Below are 21,574 nucleotides of genomic sequence, written 5' to 3'. Positions count from 1 at the left end.
TTTGTAATCTTCGAGAAATATAAAACTTGAAATTTATTTTAAAATATGTGTTAAAATGTTGTGGAAAGCGTAACACCTCCTTGTCGGACCCTGTACCTCGTAAAAAAGTACATTCAACTATACAGCATGCACTGGTTCATGAAATATTTGATGAGGCTATTACAGTTTAACAATATTAGTCTTGTTATTGCAGCAACATTGAGTAATATATATTACGGCTCTCGATGTCAAGAATGGTCCAAACGAATTGCAGTCAGTTTACTCATTAAAAATATTCCAGGTAACCACGCCGAGTCCCTCGCTTTGTATAATACGTGGACACGAACTGGAGCGCCTTCTAGCCGAATCGCGGCACTTCGCACCTGCTTAGCAAGTCTTAAGAAAAAATAATCAGAGAAAATTACCATGGTTCAATGTCGTCTTCACCTGCATCTGGTGGAAATTCAGGTTCTCTTTCGAACTGTGGCAATGCGAAAATCTGGGGCACAAGTAGACCTGAAACAGACCAATTGCACAGGAAGTTACACAACAACAGAAGCTTCAGCATAATTCTGAGACACAGCTCAATTGAAGATCAGCTCATCCAGTTTGGTATTTGTGGACTATTTGCATTTAGTAAATCCGGTGGCTGTCATCACTTGCGTACGTTTTATGTTGCATACACTGTATATTTAATTTGTACGTGCAATACTCATAAAGAATTTCTAGTCAAACAACTGTATGTTGCACAATTAGTTCGTATTATCTCCCACAAAAGCCTAAATATGATCACTGGTAGCTCATGACCCAAAAAGTTCATGAAATACTTCCCGATTGTACGGGGACGGAAGCAAGTGAGCTTCTTTTCCGTTCTGTTACTGACCAAACGCCAGGGGTGTATTACGGTACCACTGGAATCATTCAAGATCGATATATGAAATGTTTGCCAGATACTTCAGGTACAGATATTGTGCTGAATAGGGAAGTTAATTCTTGCACTTCCTGCATAATTTGACTATGTGCCACTACAGTGCTAATAAACAGCCAAATGCTCTTCCATCTAATCGTCATATTTCAGTTGTGGTGTGTCAGGATAATCTTGCTAGTTTTCAACCTTAGATTGGCGTCTACTTTACTATCAAAGTGGATGCTTCACTAGCAGGTTAACTAAGTGACTCAGAAACAGCTGTGCTGCGATCACTCACTACTTCAGTCCCGGCAAATTTGTCAATAGTGAACAAATATTACGAACACTTTGCCTGTCAACACACAGCCAGAAACTGATTCCAAGCTAATAGTGAGTCACCGAACCAATTCGAGTCGTAAAGCAAGAGAAAATTTAAGACACACTCTATACAACGCATTACCAAAGCCTTCATTATCACGGACCTGACTGCGCCCTGTTTATTGTGCCTAGAGGAAGAGAGGCTCTGGCTATTGCAGTCACCTTTGGTGATAGCCTTTTCCAGCTTGAGGCCATCCGGTCTGTACCACTGTCCAGGGCGAAATTGTATGATAAAACCTCACCGTCACTGTCTGGCGAGCATTTAATTGTTGCAGTTATCTGTTTTAACTAGGTCTCTTGAAGCCATCCAAGACAGAATTGTTTCATTGTTTTCACACGGAACATCCTATAGGAAACCGATAAATGGAGGATTTTGGTTGTTCAAATGGCTCTGAGCACTATGGGACTTAACTGCTGAGGTCATCAGTCCCCTAGACTTAGAACTACTGAAACCTAACCAACCTAAGGACATCACACTTATCCATGCCCGAGGAAGGATTCTAACCTGCAACCGTAGCAGCAGCGCGGTTCTGGACTGAAGCGCCTAGAACCGCTCGGCCACAGCGGCTGGCGATTTTGGTTGTCACTGAGATCGTCAGTTTTTAAGATGCTCCAGTGTTCAGAGAACTAGACCTGTAGAGAGGAAAAGCAGAGTTGAAAGCCTAATGCGACACCTGATTTAGGTGTCTATGGATTTTACAAATTATGACTGGCGAACATGGAGATGGTTCCTCTCTTATGCAACTTATTTCGATCACTAATGACATCCATGGTGCTGGAGTTGTGGGAGGGGTATGATGAAGAGATGAGGTAGAGAAACCAAATGGACTCGTTGTAGAATGTTGCACTTCTTATACCCAAAAGAAAAACTATTGGTGAATTTGTATTCCCTTCCCTTGACCCCACAAAAAATTGTACTGACGAGATGAAACTAAACGTGTCAGTTAGATCAATCAGATGCTAGGACATGCACAGAGAATATTTTGCAGAATGCCAGGGATGATATTCCAGTGTGGAGTGCTTCCCAGTTAGGTCTGATGTAAGGCACATCAACAGCTACATTAGGTCAAACAAGTTTGGTTGTACACACAATGGGTGACCGTCAGTTAGTCGTTATCGGCACATGCTCGGCCACATTCGGTTCGGCCACTCCTATGGCTGTATCCAGCGCCCCAGGAGATGATGTCTTGCAAACGTCATGACTTCTTGTCGCCATGACGCTGATTACCGACGTCAGAAACTAGCTTCAAGTGCTCTGTTTGTCTGGAAGTAATAATCAACAAAGCCGGCCGCGGTGGTCTAGCGGTTCTAGGCGCTAAGTCCGGAGCCGCGCGACTGCTACGGTCGCAGGTTCGAATCCTGCCTAGGGCATGGATGTATGTGATGTCCTTAGGTTAGTTAGGTTTAAGTAGATCTAAGTTCTAGGGGACTGATGACCATAGATGTTAAGTCCCATAGTGCTCAGAGCCATTTGAACCAATAATCAACAAACTGGAAAGCAAAACTCAGAAATTGGTTACACAATAGGTAAATTACTATTTTATTCCATATTTAGTCTTAGTGTGTTATGGAAGACCCGCCACTATAGCCGCCGTCCCTAACACACGATTGTACCATGGCGCTCAACTCGTAGGTAAGCTAGTTCGAATCCTGTAGGCGAAGAATATGCACGGCCAGTATTTGGCGGGGAGGGGGAGCAGAGGTGGTGGCGTAAGGTTCCTGATCACCAGTCTTTGCTTCACTGTTCTGGATTAAGTTCCAAATCACTGCCGGGCGGTGTGGCCGAGTGGTTCTAGGCGCTTCAGTCCGGAACCGCGCTGTTGCTACTGTCGCAGGTTTGAATCCTGCCTCTGGCATGGATGTGTGTGATGTTCTTAGGTTGCTTAGGTTTAAGTAGTTCTAAGTCTAGGGGACTGATGACCTCAGATGTTAACTCCCATAGTGTTCAGAACCATTTGAACCATTTTTTCCAAACCACTCAGCAATGTCTCATAAAGTGAGCGCATGTGATACTGTTGACAGTGATCCGTCCGTCGGACGGGGACGTTAAGCACTCAGCACAGTTATCCACACGACACAGGTATACACTTGACACGTCGTAACAGGTCGGAGGAAGGCAGCGGCAAACCTCCTCCACTAGGATCTTGCCTACAATGGCGGTGCAGGATTCCTGCATTTTTTTCACAGAAGTTTGTATAACTGCAATCAATTTAGTCGTAGTCCAGCTTTAAGTAAGTTTTATGGGAGTAAAAGTAATTTTAAGGCGCTCTAATTATAATCCTGCAGTAAGAACCACACTCAATTGCAATTATTTTAGAATTAATAAAGAAAATTTATATAAATTATTTTCCAAATGTGGACATAAACTACAGCTCGAACTTCGTATTCAGGTAGACTACCATTCGGGTGGGAGAATGCCTGATCTGATTTCTAGATGCTACGTACCGTTTCAGTTTAGCAGCAAAATCAGTTTAGTGCACATTCCATTGTATAGGAATTGATATTTGAGAGCAATGACAGAATGTGTGACTGATTATTGTTGTGTGGAAAGCGAATAATACTTTGTTATCTGTTTCAGTACTTACGCAACAGAGACAGTACAACAGAGATGATATACGGCCTGATGGCGTCTGTTTCAGATCCTTCGGCCTACGGCCATTTAATTCATTAATTTGTCAGTCACTCATTTTGCCGAAGCGAAACAGACGTCGCCAGCCAATGTCTCTAGGTAGATTCCGAAGTCTTGATGGTTAGAAAGCAAAAACAAACTATTCCATAGGTCCCTTGTACATTACTGCAGAGGCTTGCGGAAAAAAAAAATCCTTTTACGACAGGGTCGTGGAACCATTCCGACCTTCTCGACTGGGTTTAGATCCGAAGAGGGTGGTGGCCAGGGGAGTACGGTAAACTCACCCTGGTGCTCTTAGCACCACACACCTATACTGCGAACTGTGTGACACGTTGCGGTGTCCTGGTGGTAGATACCATCATGCCAAGGAGAAATAAACTGCACGTAGGGGTGGGCATCGTCCGCAAATAGTTGGATATATACATATGCTGATGAGCAAACTTTATGACCACTGTCCACCGCGAGGTTTAATGCCTCCCAGTGGTGATACGGGCACGTGACGCAGGAAGGAAAGAATGTAAGTGGAAGAGAGACGAATGGGCAGTCATTATAGCGAGGTTACGTGCCGGAAATGCGGAAATCCATTGATATAAGCGGTCGTGACAACTGGAACATTGTTATGGCCCTGCGGCTGGAAACGAGAATCTCTGAAATGGCGAAGCTGGTCGCCTGTTGGCGTACTACTGTCATGAGCATCTGTGGAAAGTGGTTGAACGATGTTGAAACAACGAGTGACCCGTATGGTATTGGACGACCACGTCTCATTACAAAACGCAGAGGTCGGAGGATCTCCCGCTATGGAATCCTGGATAGGCAGCGATCTGTGGCAAATCTGACGATAGAATGCAATGTTGTTGAACATGGAGCTCCATACCACACGACCCCCATGTGTTCCTGTGTTGACCCAACGACATCGTCAGTTATGACTGTAGTGGACACAGGATCACTGAGTTCTCACAGTGGATCAATAGAAACGTATCGCCTCTTGAATGAATCGCATTACTTGTTGCACCAGTTCGTTGATCTGGTCCTTACATGCCGTCATCCAGGCGAATGGCTGCACGAAACATGCAGCGTGCCAAAGATGCAGGCTGGTGATGGCAGAATTATGCTATGGGGTACTCTGAGTTGGGCTTCCACGGGATCTATGATGGTAATTGAGGACATCATGACAGCAGTGAACTATGTGAACATTATTGCGGACCATCTGCATCTCTTCATGCCTGAAGTCTCCCCCTACGCTGATGACATCTTTCAGCAGGATAACTGTCCGTGTTGCAATCTCAGAATCGTGCTACATTGGTTTGGGGAGCATTACAGTGAACTCACACTGATTTCTTAGCCAGCAAAACTACCTGATCTGTACTTTTGAAACACATATCGGGCTCCAGCTGTGTGCCCGTTAACCACTATCCCATAAACTGCGAGTACCTGATCTGTATCCACTGAAACACATACCGGGCTGCAGCTGCGCACCCATTAACCACTACCCCACAAGTTGCGGGTACCTGATCTGTACCCACTGAAACACATATCGGGCTCCAGCTGTGTGCCTGTTAACCACTATCCCATAAACTGCGAGTACCTGATCTGTACCCACTGAAACACATATCGGGCTCCAACTGTGTTCCCGTTAACCACCATCCCATAAACTGCGGAAATTGGTTCACCTGTGCATAGACATGTGGTGCCATGTACTTCTGGAATCCTGTCAAGGACTTGTAGTATCCATGCCAAGCATAATCTCTATTTGTCTGAAAAATGGAACAACACGCTATTAAACAGGTGGTCGTAATGTTTCGGCTCATCTGTGTACTTGTGTTGATCCATTGAGCCTTCCAGAATCACGAGATCACCCAGATAATGCTATAATGCTTCCTACTCCGGCCTGGACCTTTCTGACGATTGTTGTAGGGTTTTCACTTTCAGGCATTCCAAGCCGTACACGTCAACGCCATCTTTCACCTAAAAAGGTTACCTGTCGCAACTCAGTGGACGTCCAATTGCGCTACTGGCGTGCAAATTCTAAACTTCGTTGTCGATTAACAGCAATCAGCATGGATGCATGAGCCAAACGCCTGCAACGAAGGCCCATACGCAGCAACGTTCGTTGAACGGCTGTTGAGGAGACACTGTTGGTAGACCCACTGTTCATCTGGGCGGTCACTTGCTCGATAGCTGCACTTCTTGTCTTTAAGCCCTTAGACATCTCTGCAGCCGTCGTTGAACCCTGTCAACTATGGCCTGTTGTGCGTCTCAGTTGCCTCGGCGCCGGTTTTGGATAGCGCCATTTCGCCATCCCCGGCATACTTTAACCACGGCGGCAAGCGAACTGTTTACAAACTTCACCGTTTCCGGAAATGCTTCCACTCTTATGCCGAAAGATCATGCTCCTTTGGATGTCAGATAACTCGCTGAGTTTCTACATTACGACAACGACTGCATTGTTTTCCGCGTCCCCCTGACACCCCGTATGCACCCTCCACTGTTTGTGTCGCCACCTGTCTTCTGTGAGTAGTCACATTAAATTGGCTGGACCGTGTATGTACGTGATGCAGCAAATTAGACAATGCCACGAACACCACCACCGAGGATCGAACGCAATGCCAACCTTTCCAGTTGTTTCTGCCTCTGACATTGTTCGTCGTCCATCAGTTAACGAGTTCTTCTCTTGTTAATAACCAGAGCAGGTAGCGCTTTGTCTCTACACTTTCTATTTTATTTTTGACTACTGGATGCTATGTTGTTACTGCCGACATGTCAGCCTTGGTGTGGTATCCATTTTAGATGGCACAAAATATTCACACGAAAGATGTGCAGGTTATCTTATAAGGCTTATACACAACAGATACCCAAGTCATTGGTGGCCTCTGAAAACCACTGGTACATTTTATTTTAATGAATGACTGACTTTGGGGAGGGGACCAAACAGCGAGATATCGGTCCCATGAGATTAAGAAAGGATGGGGTAGGAAGTCGGCAGCCCCGTTTCAAAGGAACCAGTCCGGCATTTGCCTGAAGCGATTTAAGGAAATCACGGAAAACCTTAATCGGGACGGCTGGACGCGGGTTTGAACTGTCGTTCTCCCGAATGCAAGTTCAGTATGCTAACCACTGCGACGACTCGCTATGTTTTAAGTTGTTCTGAAAGCGACTATGCCCTAACACGTCTGCGTGTACCGGATGTTCAAATGGTTCAAATGGCTCTGAGCACTATGGGACTTAACATCTGAGGTCATCAGTCCCCTAGAACTTATAACTACTTAAACCTAACTAACCTAAGGACATCACAGACATCCATGCCTGAGGCGGAATTCGAACCTGAGACCGTAGCAGTCGCCCGGTTCCGGACTGAAGCGCCTAGGACCACTCGGCCACACCGGCCGGCCGTACCGGATGTCTCTTGACTCTGTAAGCTACTTTTACAAAATGTAGCTCACAGACTAAGAGCTCCTGTATTTTGCCTTAAGACGAAGTAGAATTTCCCTTATCGTGATTTGCCTTCATATACACAGGTTATGTGGTTGTATCTCACGGTCAAAGTATACCCATGTCCCTGAAAAACGGCGTTGCTAATCTAAGCTTTTATTAGGATACTTTCTTCTACGACAAGACAATATATTTTTCTCAGTTTCTTCCCTCGCTTTGAATTTTTTGATATTTTTATACTCGCGTGAACAATCTGATGGTAATATCCAAAATTAATTGTGTTTAATCACTGCTGACCTTTTGTGGGAGGAAGAAGAAATGAAAGGCACTGAGCTTAGATGTTCACCAAAAAACTGGACTGTCGAGTGTCCGAGCCTTATAGAAATTACGTAAGTGCTTATCGCGGCCGCAGAGTCCTGGGAAAACCTGTCCGGCGGGATGGGTCACACGTTGCCTACTGCTTGCTGCACCTGTATAGACGCTGACCATTACTGTCCATCGGCTGTTTTGTTTTATTTCCAGGAGGGTGCGGGATGGTTTCCAGAAAACTGACACCCAATGATTCTTCCCTGTAACAGTAGTCATGAGAATAGCAGTTCCCTCAGACGTTAAAGCTTCGCAAAATTAGTGACACACAACTTCTCGGGTCATGTTTACCTATTTTTGTGCCAATATAGACATGTCTATCATGTTAGGCAGAGAGTAGTAGCAAGAACACTATTGAACAATAAGTCTATTGGACTCCAAACTCGAACAAATATTTCAAAATCTTAAACAAGGCTGATAGTTCAGCAACTGTACGTCAGCTAACTTCGAGAGGTTGAAAAAAATCAGCCAGCTTGTTGAAAATAAAGGTTTGCCGGAACTCTTGGTCTAGGTTTCGACAATTTTTAAATTTTCTTCTTCAGAAAGTGTAATGGACCTTGTTACATCACGTTCTGATTGGCTTTATTCAATGTACTTCATCAGAATTTGATGCAACTAGGTTCATTACATCTTCTGAAGAAGCCAATTTTAAATCTTTGAAAACGTAGGTCAAAGGTTCCAGTATATCTATTGGCAACTGATTGGGTGTTTCTTTTTCTTTTTTTTTTCTCGCATCCTCTCCAAATTCGCTAACAGGGGACGCGGCCGCAGCATTAGTGTGACACAGCACACGGCCACGACCCTGTTAGCGATTGTTTATAGACCGGAGAAGCGGACCCGTGCACCGTATTGGAATCCGGTATTTTCTTCTGTGACATACCGCCTTTTAGCGGTGTTTTGCTTTGACGGACAACAAATGTTTGATACAAAGATCTGTGCTTTCTAGCTTGAATATTTTAGTTATATATTCACCTGAAGATGTGGCTTTTAGTGCCATGAAACCGGTTGTGGTCTAATAATAAAGGAGAGAATACAGCTGAAGAAGTTTATTAATACCCAAAATGACTATTCATAGTTGTGGCTGCTGTACATACAAGGTTGTCTGCTTTACGTGTCACTATCATGCTCTTCAGACGAGCGAAGCATGATTCTGTTCTTGTGAGATGAACATTTGGTAAGGACATCAAGCATGAAGGAATGCAGATGGTCCGCAATAATGTTCATGTAGTCCACGATGTCATGGTACATCTGATTACTACCACATTTCCCGTGGAACCCCAAGTGAATATCCGCCATTTCTTTATACTGCCCCAGCGGTCATCATCTTTGGCGTGGTACATGTGTCCCTTTGATGACGCCATATCCGGACACGGCCAATGACCTAGTGTAGTGAGAAAAGTGTTTCATCCAATCAGAAAACATATTTCCATTCATCCACTGTCCAATTTCGATGATTCCGTGCGCACTGATGTCGCAACTGACGATGATGTTGGGTCAACATGGGAATATGTGTGGAACGTCTGCTAGTCTATCATCCACAGTACATAGTTAAATAAACGTAGGGGCTTATGAAAACACTTTTAGCTAACGTATTTTCCAACTTCAGACTCGAAGAGAAAACGTTACCGAACTTACCCGACTTGAACATAAGTATTCATATTTTCAGGAACGTAAAAAATACATAACATCCTATCTAGTTCACTGTCTCGGTTAGCTAATTTTTTTTAAGTATACATAACTGATTGTACCAATTTTTATCGAAATCAAGGAGTAGTACTTTTGCAAACGATAGCTTGATAATTCTTTTGTGGAAAACTGTTTTCACTGCACAGAGAAGTATTTAGGACTCCTTCATCTGTATGCGAGCTATGGGCTGCAAGACGAAGTTATAAAATAGTTCGAACAAACTGCAGGGACGCCTGGGCAACAAAGTCAGTAATGTTTGGATCTGCACATAGTCTCCGACAATTCGGTTCCTCTGCATAACGTTACCCGTGACACCGATGGATATTTTTCGGAAAATTATTTGTGAAGTTACAATTTTCCACAGCTTTTCTATTCGCACGATTAATATTGGTTCTTACAATGCTGAGCCTTCCACTTCTCTCCTCACTAAGCACATTCATTCCATAAATTTTATTGTTGCTCTTTCCCTTTAATAATTGCCATAAGTTCATAAACGTCATGCAGAACCTGATGAATTTTCATGCGAATGTCTCCTTTCGCACAAAAATCTACTCATGTATCATCGTTTTATCGCAGCGGGATGATTTATTTTCGCAGCCGTTTTTATCACAAAGAGAACCAACAAAAACACGAACAACAATTGCTACCGGTGCACGCCGGATCTTCACACGCCACTGCGAACACGCTGAGTGATTAATGCAGATGGTAATGGTGTCCAACCAAACAAACGTTTCTCGAACGTGAAAATTTTCTCGTCGTTCTTACGTACTTCATTGACGAGCCCAAAAACCAGGTGCGAATTTTTAATTTTTCGATTAACGGCAACTCTTCAGTTAACGATAACTGTAACAGCACAGCACAAAACTCACCTACGAGCACTATGACGGCGGCGGCGGCGGTGACAGACACTTGCGTTGCCATGGCGATCCTCTCTGTGAGTGCAGCGTCTGCGACCGACAGGTTTTATAGTGAGCTGTGGGCTGCGGCGGCGGCAGTTCCCGACAAGGTCGCGGTGCCGGTGGCCGGATGACCAACCGGGCGCTCCGGTGCGTCTGTGCTCATTGGCGGATTTCCCTGCTCTTCTTAGCCCCCGTTGACACCGAGTATGAGTGGAAACATCCTAAAAATTATTCACTATTGTGGTGGTTTAATGTAATTAACATCCTCTTGTAATAAGGCTATGTTTCCGGAAGTATCAAAGCAGGTATCTAGTCATGATATTTATACAAGGGTCATCAGCAAAGTTTTTGAATCATCGTGGGTTACTATGACTGTGTCAGTACCAAGAAAGGCTGTCGGTAGAAGCAGTCATTGCTAAGTAAGTCGTACAAGTATCAACTTACTCGTCGCACTGTATTGGCTGCGAGACCTTCATTTCTGCCGCCAAGCTTGACAGATTTACGCAGCCATGGAGCTGAGACTGAAGCATTTCCGCACGATTGTTTTTTTAAGCTTTTAAAGTAGTACTGAATTAAAATCAGTGTTTAGTATGTTTTACGATTTATTTTGGTTACTCTTCATCTTCGAAACGAACATTAAAAGCTAGTTTCATGAATTCAGACTGCAGAGTAGTCGAAAGCTGACCGCTACTTCGACTCCTCACAGCAGCCATCGACAAAGTACACCGTTGAAATTGCAACCGTAGCGATTTCATAGATGCTGCACAATAACCTTCGGTTATAAGCACCTGTAGTTGTCCGTTGAGGACTATACCTATTAATCCCTGAGCAGAAAAGGCCTCGTGTGGAATTTTGCGACCAAATGCAAAAATAATTGTAATCTTAACATTTCCGTTAATATAATGTAACTTAAAGAACCTCCGAAAAGACCTCTGCAGCTGAGTCTTTACCAAATAATCTGAATGGCTGCAGTGACGCCTAGAACTTCAGAGACAGTATATAGAAAAGTTAAGTCTCAAAATTTTTCGGAGTGTCCTTTGTACGTTACTTCTCTTACGATTATAACATGTCAGCCAATTTACCACAATGACATTCCTTCTTTCTGTAATCACCTTCTGCTTTAAATGGCAAAGCTCGTGGTACTTGAAACACGAAGACGTGGCGAAATTTTAGTGAGATACCAGTTTCAAGGGAAGACCGAAATGGAAAACACAGTATCTGATCAACAGTAGGACGATATCTACTGGCGGACGTTTATATGGATTTTATCCACCTTTCGCCGTTTTGACGCTCGAACTCTGCTGGGTGCTGGGGACACTTTCAATGAAGTGTCTGAATGTCTATGGAGGAATGGCTGCCCATTCTTTCTCAAGAGCCGGATCCAGAGGAGGTAGTGTTGTTGGACGCTGGGGTCCAGATTGTGGTCGACTTTCTTGATGTACGTTTAGGTTCAGGCCGGGACTCTGGCCTGCCGAGTCCATTTTAGACATGTTATTGTCCGCACAGTTGCTGCTTAATGGGAGGATGCATTGTCACACTGTCACAAGAAATTATCGCCTCTGAACTGTCACTCTACCTTACGCAGAAAACAATGTTGTAAAACGACGAAATAAATCTCGGGTGAACAGCCTGGTGTGAGTGTACAAAGGACACAATATTTCGGCACTCGACCTTGTTACCATCATCGGGTGTGCTGATATACTGCCAGGGGACGGCAGGCAAGAAGTATTTATCAGATTCACCCTCCCCGTGCCTCGGGCGCTCTCTCCGCCGTCCGGACCGCGGGTGCTCTCTCGGTCTTCCGCGCTGGGGTTCGATGCCCGGCTTGTCGCTCAGTGTCTGGGTGTTCCCTCATAGGTCCGCTCCCAGGGAGGTTTGCCGGCGGCATTTCGGAGCTTTCTCCCTCTGCCCTCGAAGTCAGTACACTCTGGGATATTTCTATCTTCTCCTTAATCCGGGTAATGGCTGGTTCCCAGGCTGTTCACAATGTTGTAAAATGTATTCATATGCTTCCGCATTTAGCGTTTTCTTAATCGCTGCAAGGGGACCAGACCGTAACAACGAAATACATGTCTGTACTGTAACCCCACCTCCTCCGTATTGTACGGTTGGCGCTACGCTAGTGGCAGGTAATGTTCTCTAGTCACTCATCGAACCCAAACCCTTCCATCGGCTTGCCACAGCGTATAGCGTGGTTCGTCCTCAAAATCACTCGTTTCCAGTCATCCACTGTCCATTGGCGTCGCTTTTTATACGTACAGTCATCGTGTTAACTTGAATGCAGCAATTTGGAACTCACGAATGATTTCGTCTACCGACATTATGCAATTCCTCCGCAAACCTTGACGGTTCCTGTCCATCAACACAAGAGGCCTGCCTGGTCTTGTTTTAACTGTAGTTGTTCATTTGCGTATCCATTTCACAATCACTTCACTAACAATCGACTTGGACAGCTGTAGAGGAGTTGAAATGTCCCTGACGGGTGTGTCACTTAGGTGGTATCCAATGACTAGTCCACGTTCACAGTCGGTGAGCTCTCTTGAGCGATCCACTCTGATGTTACTGTTTCTCTACTGACAACACAATACTCCGCGTCTCCTTTTGTACTGGCGTGTCCGTCTCTTGTGACGTCTAGTGCTCTATTCCGCATTACGTAGAGGTGTCCAGATACGTACGGTCAGATAGTATATTACTCTTAGAATGACCCATTGATGAATTTTATCTCTTACATTGGAAATGCCTTCTCGATGCTGCTACTGGCCCGTCTTCTCATAGATGCACAGACAAACTTACTTCACAGCTATTATTTCCCTTTGTGATACGTTAACCAAGTTTACTGCTGTGTTTAGCGTTTTCTTAAAGTAAAATGTTTCGAACTCATCTTCGAATCATTTGAAGACTTCTGCAAGTAACTTTCCAAGATTTATTGATGAATGTAAAAATAAGAGCGCCGTGAATGGTCACAAGCCTTGCCAAGAAGCAGACGAACTGAGCTATAGGTATATTATCTAACGAAAACCTAGTTATAAGGTTCCAAGAAGGTGAGTTCATTCATGAATCAACCAATATTCTTCCCCTTCTTATATATCTCATACTTAGCTACCATTAAAGTAATACTAGACTAATGACAGCTCGCACGGAGGTGTATAAACATTGATTCTTCCAATGCCCTCCTTAATGTATTGGGAAAACGTGCTAATATAATTATGGTTAGAAAGTACCTTTTACCACACTCTTTATAGCGGGTCTCACGTCGATAATCCGCGCGGTCTTGGACGTCTCGTCACGGTCTGCACGGCTGCCGCCGTCGGAGATTCGAGTCCTCCCTCGAGCACGGGTGTGTGTGTTGTTGTCCTTAGCGTAAGATAGTTTAAGTTAGATTAAGTAGTGCGTAAGCTTAGGGACCGATGATCTTAGCAGTTTGGTTCAATAAGACTTTACCACAAAACTCCAAACTCATATCGATCAAAACGTCTAATTATTCACAGATGACATATTCTGCATTACTGTAGATTGGCAGAATGTGCAAATATTTTGAGAAATGCAAACACTCCTCATGTTGACACGATCTGTGGCGGTGGCTGACCCATTTTAAGTGTTGTAACGGCGACCGGAACAGACGCGGGGTTGAAGTGATGGAAAACGCGGTGGGATCCGCGGCGCGGACCGCAAACAACAACACAGCGGAAGAAGATGGACACGACCAACGAAGGACCTTACGACAACAATAACGAAACAACAGAGTCAAGAAAACCTAACTAGACAACCACTTCCACTCGTAAACAAAACACGAAAGTAAATACGCTGCCGGCCGTGGTGGCCGAGCGGTTCTAGGCGCTCAGTCCGGAACCGCGCAACTGCTACGGTCGCAGGTTCGAATCCTGCCTCGGGCATGGATGTGTGTGATGTCCTTAGGTTAGTTAGATTTAAGTAGTTCTAAGTTCTAGGGGACTGATGACCACAGACGTTAAGTCCCATTGTGCTCAGAGCCATTTGAACCATTTTTTTGTAAATACGCTGTCTAAGGCGAGGCGATATGTCCTGAGACGTACGCAAGGTTAGACTGGCAGGCTGGGCCTTTTTTTTTTTCCTTTATTGAATTTCGGTTCCCCCCGAAGGGGGCGGGCTGACAGCAGCTAATTACACTGCTCTCCAGCCTACAGACTTTGTAAAACGTAAGAAGATAAGAAACAATAAAAGCAGTCGATAAAACGGTGACTTAAACTGTAAAACGGCGGAAAATTGTGGAAAGTTAAAACATAAAGCAAAGGGTTGGCAAAGCTAATAAAATACACAGGAAGCAGACAGGTAACATAGTAGACAGACTGTGGTGTCACCGCCAGACACCACACTTGCTAGGTGGTAGCCTTTAAATCGGCCGCGGTCCGATAGTATACGTCGGACCCGCGTGTCGCCACTGTCAGTGATTGCAGACCGAGCGCCGCCACACGGCAGGTCTAGAGAGACTTCCTAGCACTCGCCCCAGTTGTACAGCCGACTTAGCTAGCGATGCTACACTGGCAAACTACACTCTCATTTGCCGAGACGATAGTTAGCATAGCCTTCAGCTACGTCATTTGCTACGACCTAGAGAGGCGCCATTACCAGTTTATATTGAGATGGAAATGATGTATACAAAAGAGCAATGTTCACCAATTGTGGATTAAAGTTAAGTATTCTACCAGCTACCTCCTGTTTTGCTAGTCTTATTTCTCTGACCTGTTCCAGACCTCACGCCAGTCTGCGTGTAATTAAACGCGTGCATTTCGGCCTCCTCTAGCAACACGGTGTTGGCTCTTCTGCCAACACAGAACAGACAATTAAAAAAACATGGTGACAGTCTGGTTTCTGTTCGCAAGAGATATAAAAATCACACCCAGCGACAATATGATGTCCATTCGCAACACTTCGGAAAAGACACACAACACTGAACACTCACTGTAAACACTGTACTAAAATGTTGACACAAAGATGACACACCCTAGCCAAGGGAAAATGGGGGGGGGGACCAGGACAGATGAGGGGGAAAACAAGGAGGGAGGAGAGGAAAAAACGAAAGGGGGAACCAAGGGAGGGAAAGGACTCATAAGGGGGGGAGGGGCAGGGCAGCAGGCTGAGCTTTTTTTTCCTTTATTGTTATTTTATACCTGCACATGCAACAGGTAGGCTGGCAGCAGCATTCTACGCCGCTCTTCAGCCTTAGAGGAGACAATGATAAAAGACAGAAAGAATACTCAGAAATGACAGAATGGTGGGTAAAAAACAGTAGACATAAAATACAAAACATGGAGCTGTTCACACTCGACGAGAAATCACACCACAAGCTGTTGACACGACGCACAAATATCGATGATTGCGATGACACATGGGAACGATGGAGCGTGATGGTGATCACTGAACACAAACATGACGGCACACACACGAGACACTGATGGCGATGACCTCCGGCGCGCGAATGTCCACGTAACGTGTGCGAGTCCGGGGACCTGCCAAGAGGGGAAGAAGGGTGATGGGGAGGGAGAGGAGAGAGCAAAGATGCCAATGGGAGACGAGAGGGGAGGAGGAGTAGAGGGATGGGGGTAGGGGAAGCCCGGGGGAGGAGTGGGGAGAAAGGGAGGGAAGGGGGATAGAAGGGAGAGAGGGTGCCTAAAGGAATCATACACAGGAAGAGGGAGGGAGGATCAAAGTTGATAGGAGGGGTAGATGGAGGGGAGGAGGGCATCATCAGGGAGGGGGACAGGCTGAGCGAGAGGCAGGTTCTTAAGTATGCTATCGGGGACACTGCTATTGGCCGCTGCAACCACGTGTTCCACTGTGGCGCCCCAAATCTAAATGTGGGCCAAGAGGCGTGCGCCGCCACAGCTTATGGCGCAATGGTGCAGAGACCTATAGAGGTCTTCGACATCCATGACGTCTGGTGGGGATACAGATTCCGCGGCGCGCGTTACCAGATTAAGAAAGTTAAACAGGTTAATCTGTGAGTCGCACAGTTTGTATATTGGAGGATCAAAATGTTCAATAAAGTATCGACTTAGACTGACATATAGAGTGTGACCCAAACCTCTACGGTTGGAAACCAATATTTAGTTATTTCAATAAACGAACAGCTTATACGCCTTACAGCAACAAGATAAGCTTGAGCCGTGGCGCGGTTTCTGGCGTCGCCTTTCGTATTCCTGGCGCCACTCGCTCGATCTGTAGTGTGATGTCCCTCTGGCTTGAGTCCACTAAGATCTTTGCTCGAGATTGTTGAAGGGTGACTGGGCATACTGTGGTGCGGTGAGTTGGGGATGGTTCAAATGGCTCTGAGCACTATGGGACTTAACATCTGAGGTCATCAGTCCCCTAGAACTTAGAATTACTTCAACCTAACTAACCTAAGGACATCACACACATCCATGCCCCAGGCAGGATTCGAACTTGCGACCGTAGCAGTCGCGAGGTTCTGGACTGAAGCGCCTACAACCGCTCGGCCACCGCGGCCGGTGGTGAGATGGGGAGTGGTAACGGAGCGAGCAGGACTGTGTGGGAGGTCCGCTGGGCGGATATGGAGAGCACTCGCGCAAGCGTCTTGTGCACGGGTTCCGGCGAATGGTTGCTGGGCATGTCTGTGGGCCGATTTGAATCCGTGGCTGACTCAGAGTTTCATCTCGTGCCTGTCCTGGCCAGCCAGTCCAGGGACGTGGCACACTGATGAGGAAGTTGAAGCCAGTTTCGTTGTACTGAATTCTGGGCCCCTCTGGAACTATCAAGCTTCAGCCTTGGTTCGTGAACTTCAGTCAAGCTTTGAGTTTTGTGGTTTTAACTGTTAATTTCTCATTGAAGGCCTACCTGTTTTCTGTTCTCTAATTTTACATAAATGACGCTGTTAATGAAGACGGCCTACCCATTTTCCATTTGGTAACTTCACTTAACTGAAGCTGTTATCATTACTGAAGCTGTTATCGTTGAAGACCTGCCTATTTTCTGTTGGGTAATTTTACTTAATCAGCGCTGTTATTACTGAAGGTCTGCCAGTTCCCTTTTAATTAATCTGAGAGCTGTTTCATAGTTTGTTTTAGCTGAAACTTTTATTTATCACAGCCTACCTGTTTTTATTGCCCTATTATTGTGATCTGATATCTTACCCAGTCCGTGCTGTAAAGAAGTGAAATTGTATTTGCCAAATGGCTACCTGTTTTAGAGGTATTTATGTCAGTAAGGTAGTAACAGGAAATGACACAAGTTGGTGCATGGGCCCTAACCTTTCGCCTTACATCCCTTACATTAATTTATTCACTTGTTTGCAGGGTGGGGGAATTGGGCATCTGAATAAGGAGCACTTGCAGTATGAACTTAGAATTCGGGTGCTTACCACCGAGGGTAGTGTTCCAGAACTGGCGGCTAGGTCGCGCACGGCGTTGAGCCCACCGCTTTGCATTTCGGCGAGTGACATTGGCGAGGTAGGTGTTTCTCTCCACAATATTTCCGCGGCGTTGGATGATGTACAGCGGAACCTGTCTTTTCTGCAGGCCATTCCGCCTAGTGTTAGGCAAGTTGGTAGCATTCAGGTCCATGTAACACATGCCGGGAATCGTTTGAGGGCAGAACCTTTTTGCAACTTAGCCAACCTGAAGTTTCCAGGGTGATGCAGTTGATCGATCAAGCCAGGGATTTACAGGTAAGGAAGCGTCCTTAAGCTTGGAAAGTCAGGAAGCAGGAGCACTTCCACCAGCTACCTTCACGAATCAATTGTTTGATGAGGCATCCGGGACCAAAGGTTTAGGTAGCCCTCCGGCTAATCATTTCGCTACACTACCCAACCCAATTACGTTCCTAATCAGTGGTATTTCAGAGCTTTCGCTAGATACCTTGGGCCGTGTCCAGTAGTTTTTGTGGATGTTGGTGCAATTTGAATGTCGTGCAGATGCCCTGGGGTCGCCTCACCATGTGATACTATCATTACTTTACCCCTTGGCGAAAGCTACTCTGAGTGATTTTATATCTGAGGTCCTGAAACGGGAGGGCTCAATAGGCCAACTAAGGGAACCGATTGTCGATAGCAAGTTCTCGCCACGGATGTGTAGCGAGTTTGAACGCAGACAGTACCGGCAGCTGCTGGCGTCATTGAACTGCTGAGCCAGTACGTCGAGTGAGTGCGCCAAGCCACCTTGCCTATTGCACAACGGTTTCGGAACTCAATACTGTATCAAACATTTTGGATGGCATGCATCCCAAGGATAGGTTGCCCTTGGCCTTTCCTTCCGACCCCACTAGCTTTCGGGAATTGCAAACATTAATTCCATTGAACCCTTTGTCATTTGCCGACGAGGAGCGGAGGCGTGAGGAGCGCTTGGAGACACCTCCGCCCAGCTCGAGAATTAATAGGTCTCCTCAAGCGTCCAACACATTTTCTGTGAAAGGTAGTTTTCGGTGCGGCCCCCGCGATCACTTGCTGCGCGAGGGTCTGATAAAGAGAGCTCCTAGACCCGGCAAATGAAGTCAGGTGACGAAGGGTGAGGGCGATTGTTTCCGTCGGAGGCGTGCGCCATCGTACGCGTGTGTTCAAGCTTCCTCAGGATCTGCCCTCCCTTTTATCTGTGCCCGCCTACGACAAGAACTCTTGTGCGTGGTGTTGGATTCTGGTAGCTCCGTGTCCTTGTTGAATTATGATTGATATCTGGAGTTTAGGTATTTCTGTAAATTATCTTTCGTGCGCCCCTGCCCTCAGAGGCATCGTGTGGCCAATGGCAAAACAGGCTAAAATAAAAGAAACCGTAGACAAAATACCAGTCACTATACTTGTCGACAGGGGTACGACGGCAAATAGTGTCTCACAAACATTTTTCAAACGAATAATAGGAGCCACAAAAATCCCTATACTCCCAGTACAAGGTTGCAGAACCTTAGGTGCTGTTGGTGCAAAAGCTATATTAGTGAAATGGCAGACACAGTTCAAAATAATAATAGGAAATGGAGCTATATTGTGCCAGTGCCTAATAATAAGAGGTCTCGCTGTGGAATGCCTCCTCGGCATTGACCGTTTTAGAGAAAGGTACGCATTGTTCGACTTTTCCAAAGGCAAATTCATTTTGATGCACGAGAGTAGACAAAAGTTGATTTATTGTGCACCCCTGACAGACAAGGTAATTTTTGTCCAGAGTTAAAGGTACGGTTTCTAAAACATAAAAGTGTGCCATGTGAATATACTACGACTCAAAATTAGAGTAGTGTAAACAATGATGAACACATTAATACTAAGATCACAGAATCCACGTATTTAAGTGAAACACAACAAAACGAATTGAATGTTGTGCTGATAAAACATTTACACACGTTTGACAAAAAACAAGGCGTAATTAATACGTTTATCTATAAAATGAATGTCAAGCCACATGAAACATACTGCGGGAAATCATACCCCATTCCGAGGACGAAGGGAGAGATCATGAAATTAAGAAAATTATGTGGAAGGTTATAGAACCGTCTTTATCTTCACACTTTAGTCCACTGCTTCCAGGAAGTAAAGCAACGTAAGACTCATTTTAGACGCAAGAGCGATTAACAAAATTATTGTACCAGTTCGTACTCAGTCGGAGAATTTAGAATAATTGCAAATATTCTATGGTGTAAAATAGCTCACTAGCCTAGACCTCAGGTGTTCTTATCGGCTGGAGAAACTTTATGAAGCGTGAAAAAAAATACACTGCTTTTGTTCACTCTGGAAGGAGTTACCAGTCTTATGTACTACCTTTCGGTTTAAATGTAAGTGCAGGAATTTTCATTGCAGCACTTGAAACTGTACTTAGTTCTGATCTTTTAGATAAAGTAACAGTATACGTTGATGGCATTCTTATTGCTTCTGAAACATGGTAAGAACGTCTTGAACTAGTTGACCAATTTTACAATAGATTTTTAAAAACCAGTGCTACAGCTAACTTACAAAAAGCTGCATTTGATAGAGAAGATATAAAAGTTGTAGGGCATATTACTTCGTCAGCAAGCATCAAACCTGATCTCAGTATGTTGGATCCTATAGTAAACTTTCTTCATCCTACAAATTAAAAGCATTTTCCGGATTAACTTCATTTTTCTGTTGTTTCATTTCTAAAGAGTTACTAAACAGTACGTCACTTTTGAAATTACTGAAAAAGAAAGCCATCTGGTGTTGGACGGACGCCTGTAAAAAAGATTTTGGGTCTTATTAAATTCAAATATTTTATACCATCCAAATATGAATTTAGATTATAGCAATTAATGCTTCATTACATGGTCTTGGAGGTTGTCTGTTCCAAGTAAACACAACAGACTCAAACCAAGAGATCAATATAGTTAATTTTGTTAGTAGAACACTTTCAGAGTGTGAACATTCACATTCATCCTCTGAAGTAGAAGCTTGGCTGCCCTATGGGCCTTTAAAATGTTTAACTATTACATTTATGGTAAGCATATAGGTGTGTACTGTGACCACCAGGCTCTAAGTTTCCTACTAACATGCAAATTACTAAATGCAAGAATTACTATGTGGACTGCTACGCTTCAAGAATACTCATTTGTAACTGTACACGTGCGAAGAAAGGACAAAATCGTATGGGATACACTCCTTTGATTACACCAAGGACTCAGATTTAAATGACATTTAAGAATAGATTACAGATCATAGAATGTTGTGAATGGAAGGCACACACTATCGTCAGTATTTAGACATGTGCAAAGACATGGCACTACTACAAGATCTAGATGACAGATAGCACACTGCAAAAACAGTTTATTCGGAACCATCCTGAAAACATAAAAGCGCACTACAAAATTTATGACGAATCATTATTTTAATTCAAGGAAACCTAAGCAAAACAACTGGTGTGTGTGTGTGTTTATTCCTGATTCTTGTAAACATGCTTTAGTATAGCACACTCATTATTTGTGCGGCCACTGTGAAATATATAAATGCCTAAGGAAACTGAAGTGGTATTATTACATTTTAAACATGCATAGACACGTACACAATCAATAAAAAGTTGTTTGATTTGTCAGAAAGCTAAGCCAGCAAGGAGGTGTAGTGACATTGAGTTACATCCAATCATACCAACCAAACCCAGAGAATTAGTCTGTGCCGATATCGTGGGTCCAGTCTCAGTTGAATGCGGTGGTACAAAACATTGTCTCAGAAGAAGCCGAGTAGAGCCGTGGGGCAATGGTTGTGTTACTGAACCGTTGCACGGAGGGTTGTAAGTTCAAAATTCAGTTGGGTTGTAGAATTTTAATTTCTATATTCGGTTCGAGTACATTCTAGAAATATCCACAAAAGTCAAGAATCATTGT

At 44.6% G+C, this 21,574-nt stretch overlaps 1 protein-coding gene across 1 annotated transcript in view; it reads right to left on the bottom strand.

The window, feature by feature from the left end:
• Positions 1–21,574, bottom strand: part of LOC124777096 — a 96,680-nt gene that overhangs the window by 14,935 nt on the left and 60,171 nt on the right. The window contains exons 4-5 of the mRNA XM_047252381.1: positions 10,244–10,321; positions 405–495 (exon numbers count right to left, since the gene is read on the bottom strand). Coding sequence (XP_047108337.1) covers positions 405–495; positions 10,244–10,321 — 169 coding nt within the window. The remainder of the gene's footprint in view (positions 1–404; positions 496–10,243; positions 10,322–21,574) is intronic.

This window comes from Schistocerca piceifrons, chromosome 1 (genome assembly GCF_021461385.2).
Source record: "Schistocerca piceifrons isolate TAMUIC-IGC-003096 chromosome 1, iqSchPice1.1, whole genome shotgun sequence".
Lineage (NCBI taxonomy): Eukaryota > Metazoa > Arthropoda > Insecta > Orthoptera > Acrididae > Schistocerca > Schistocerca piceifrons.
This window is presented reverse-complemented; position numbering and strand designations above follow the sequence as displayed.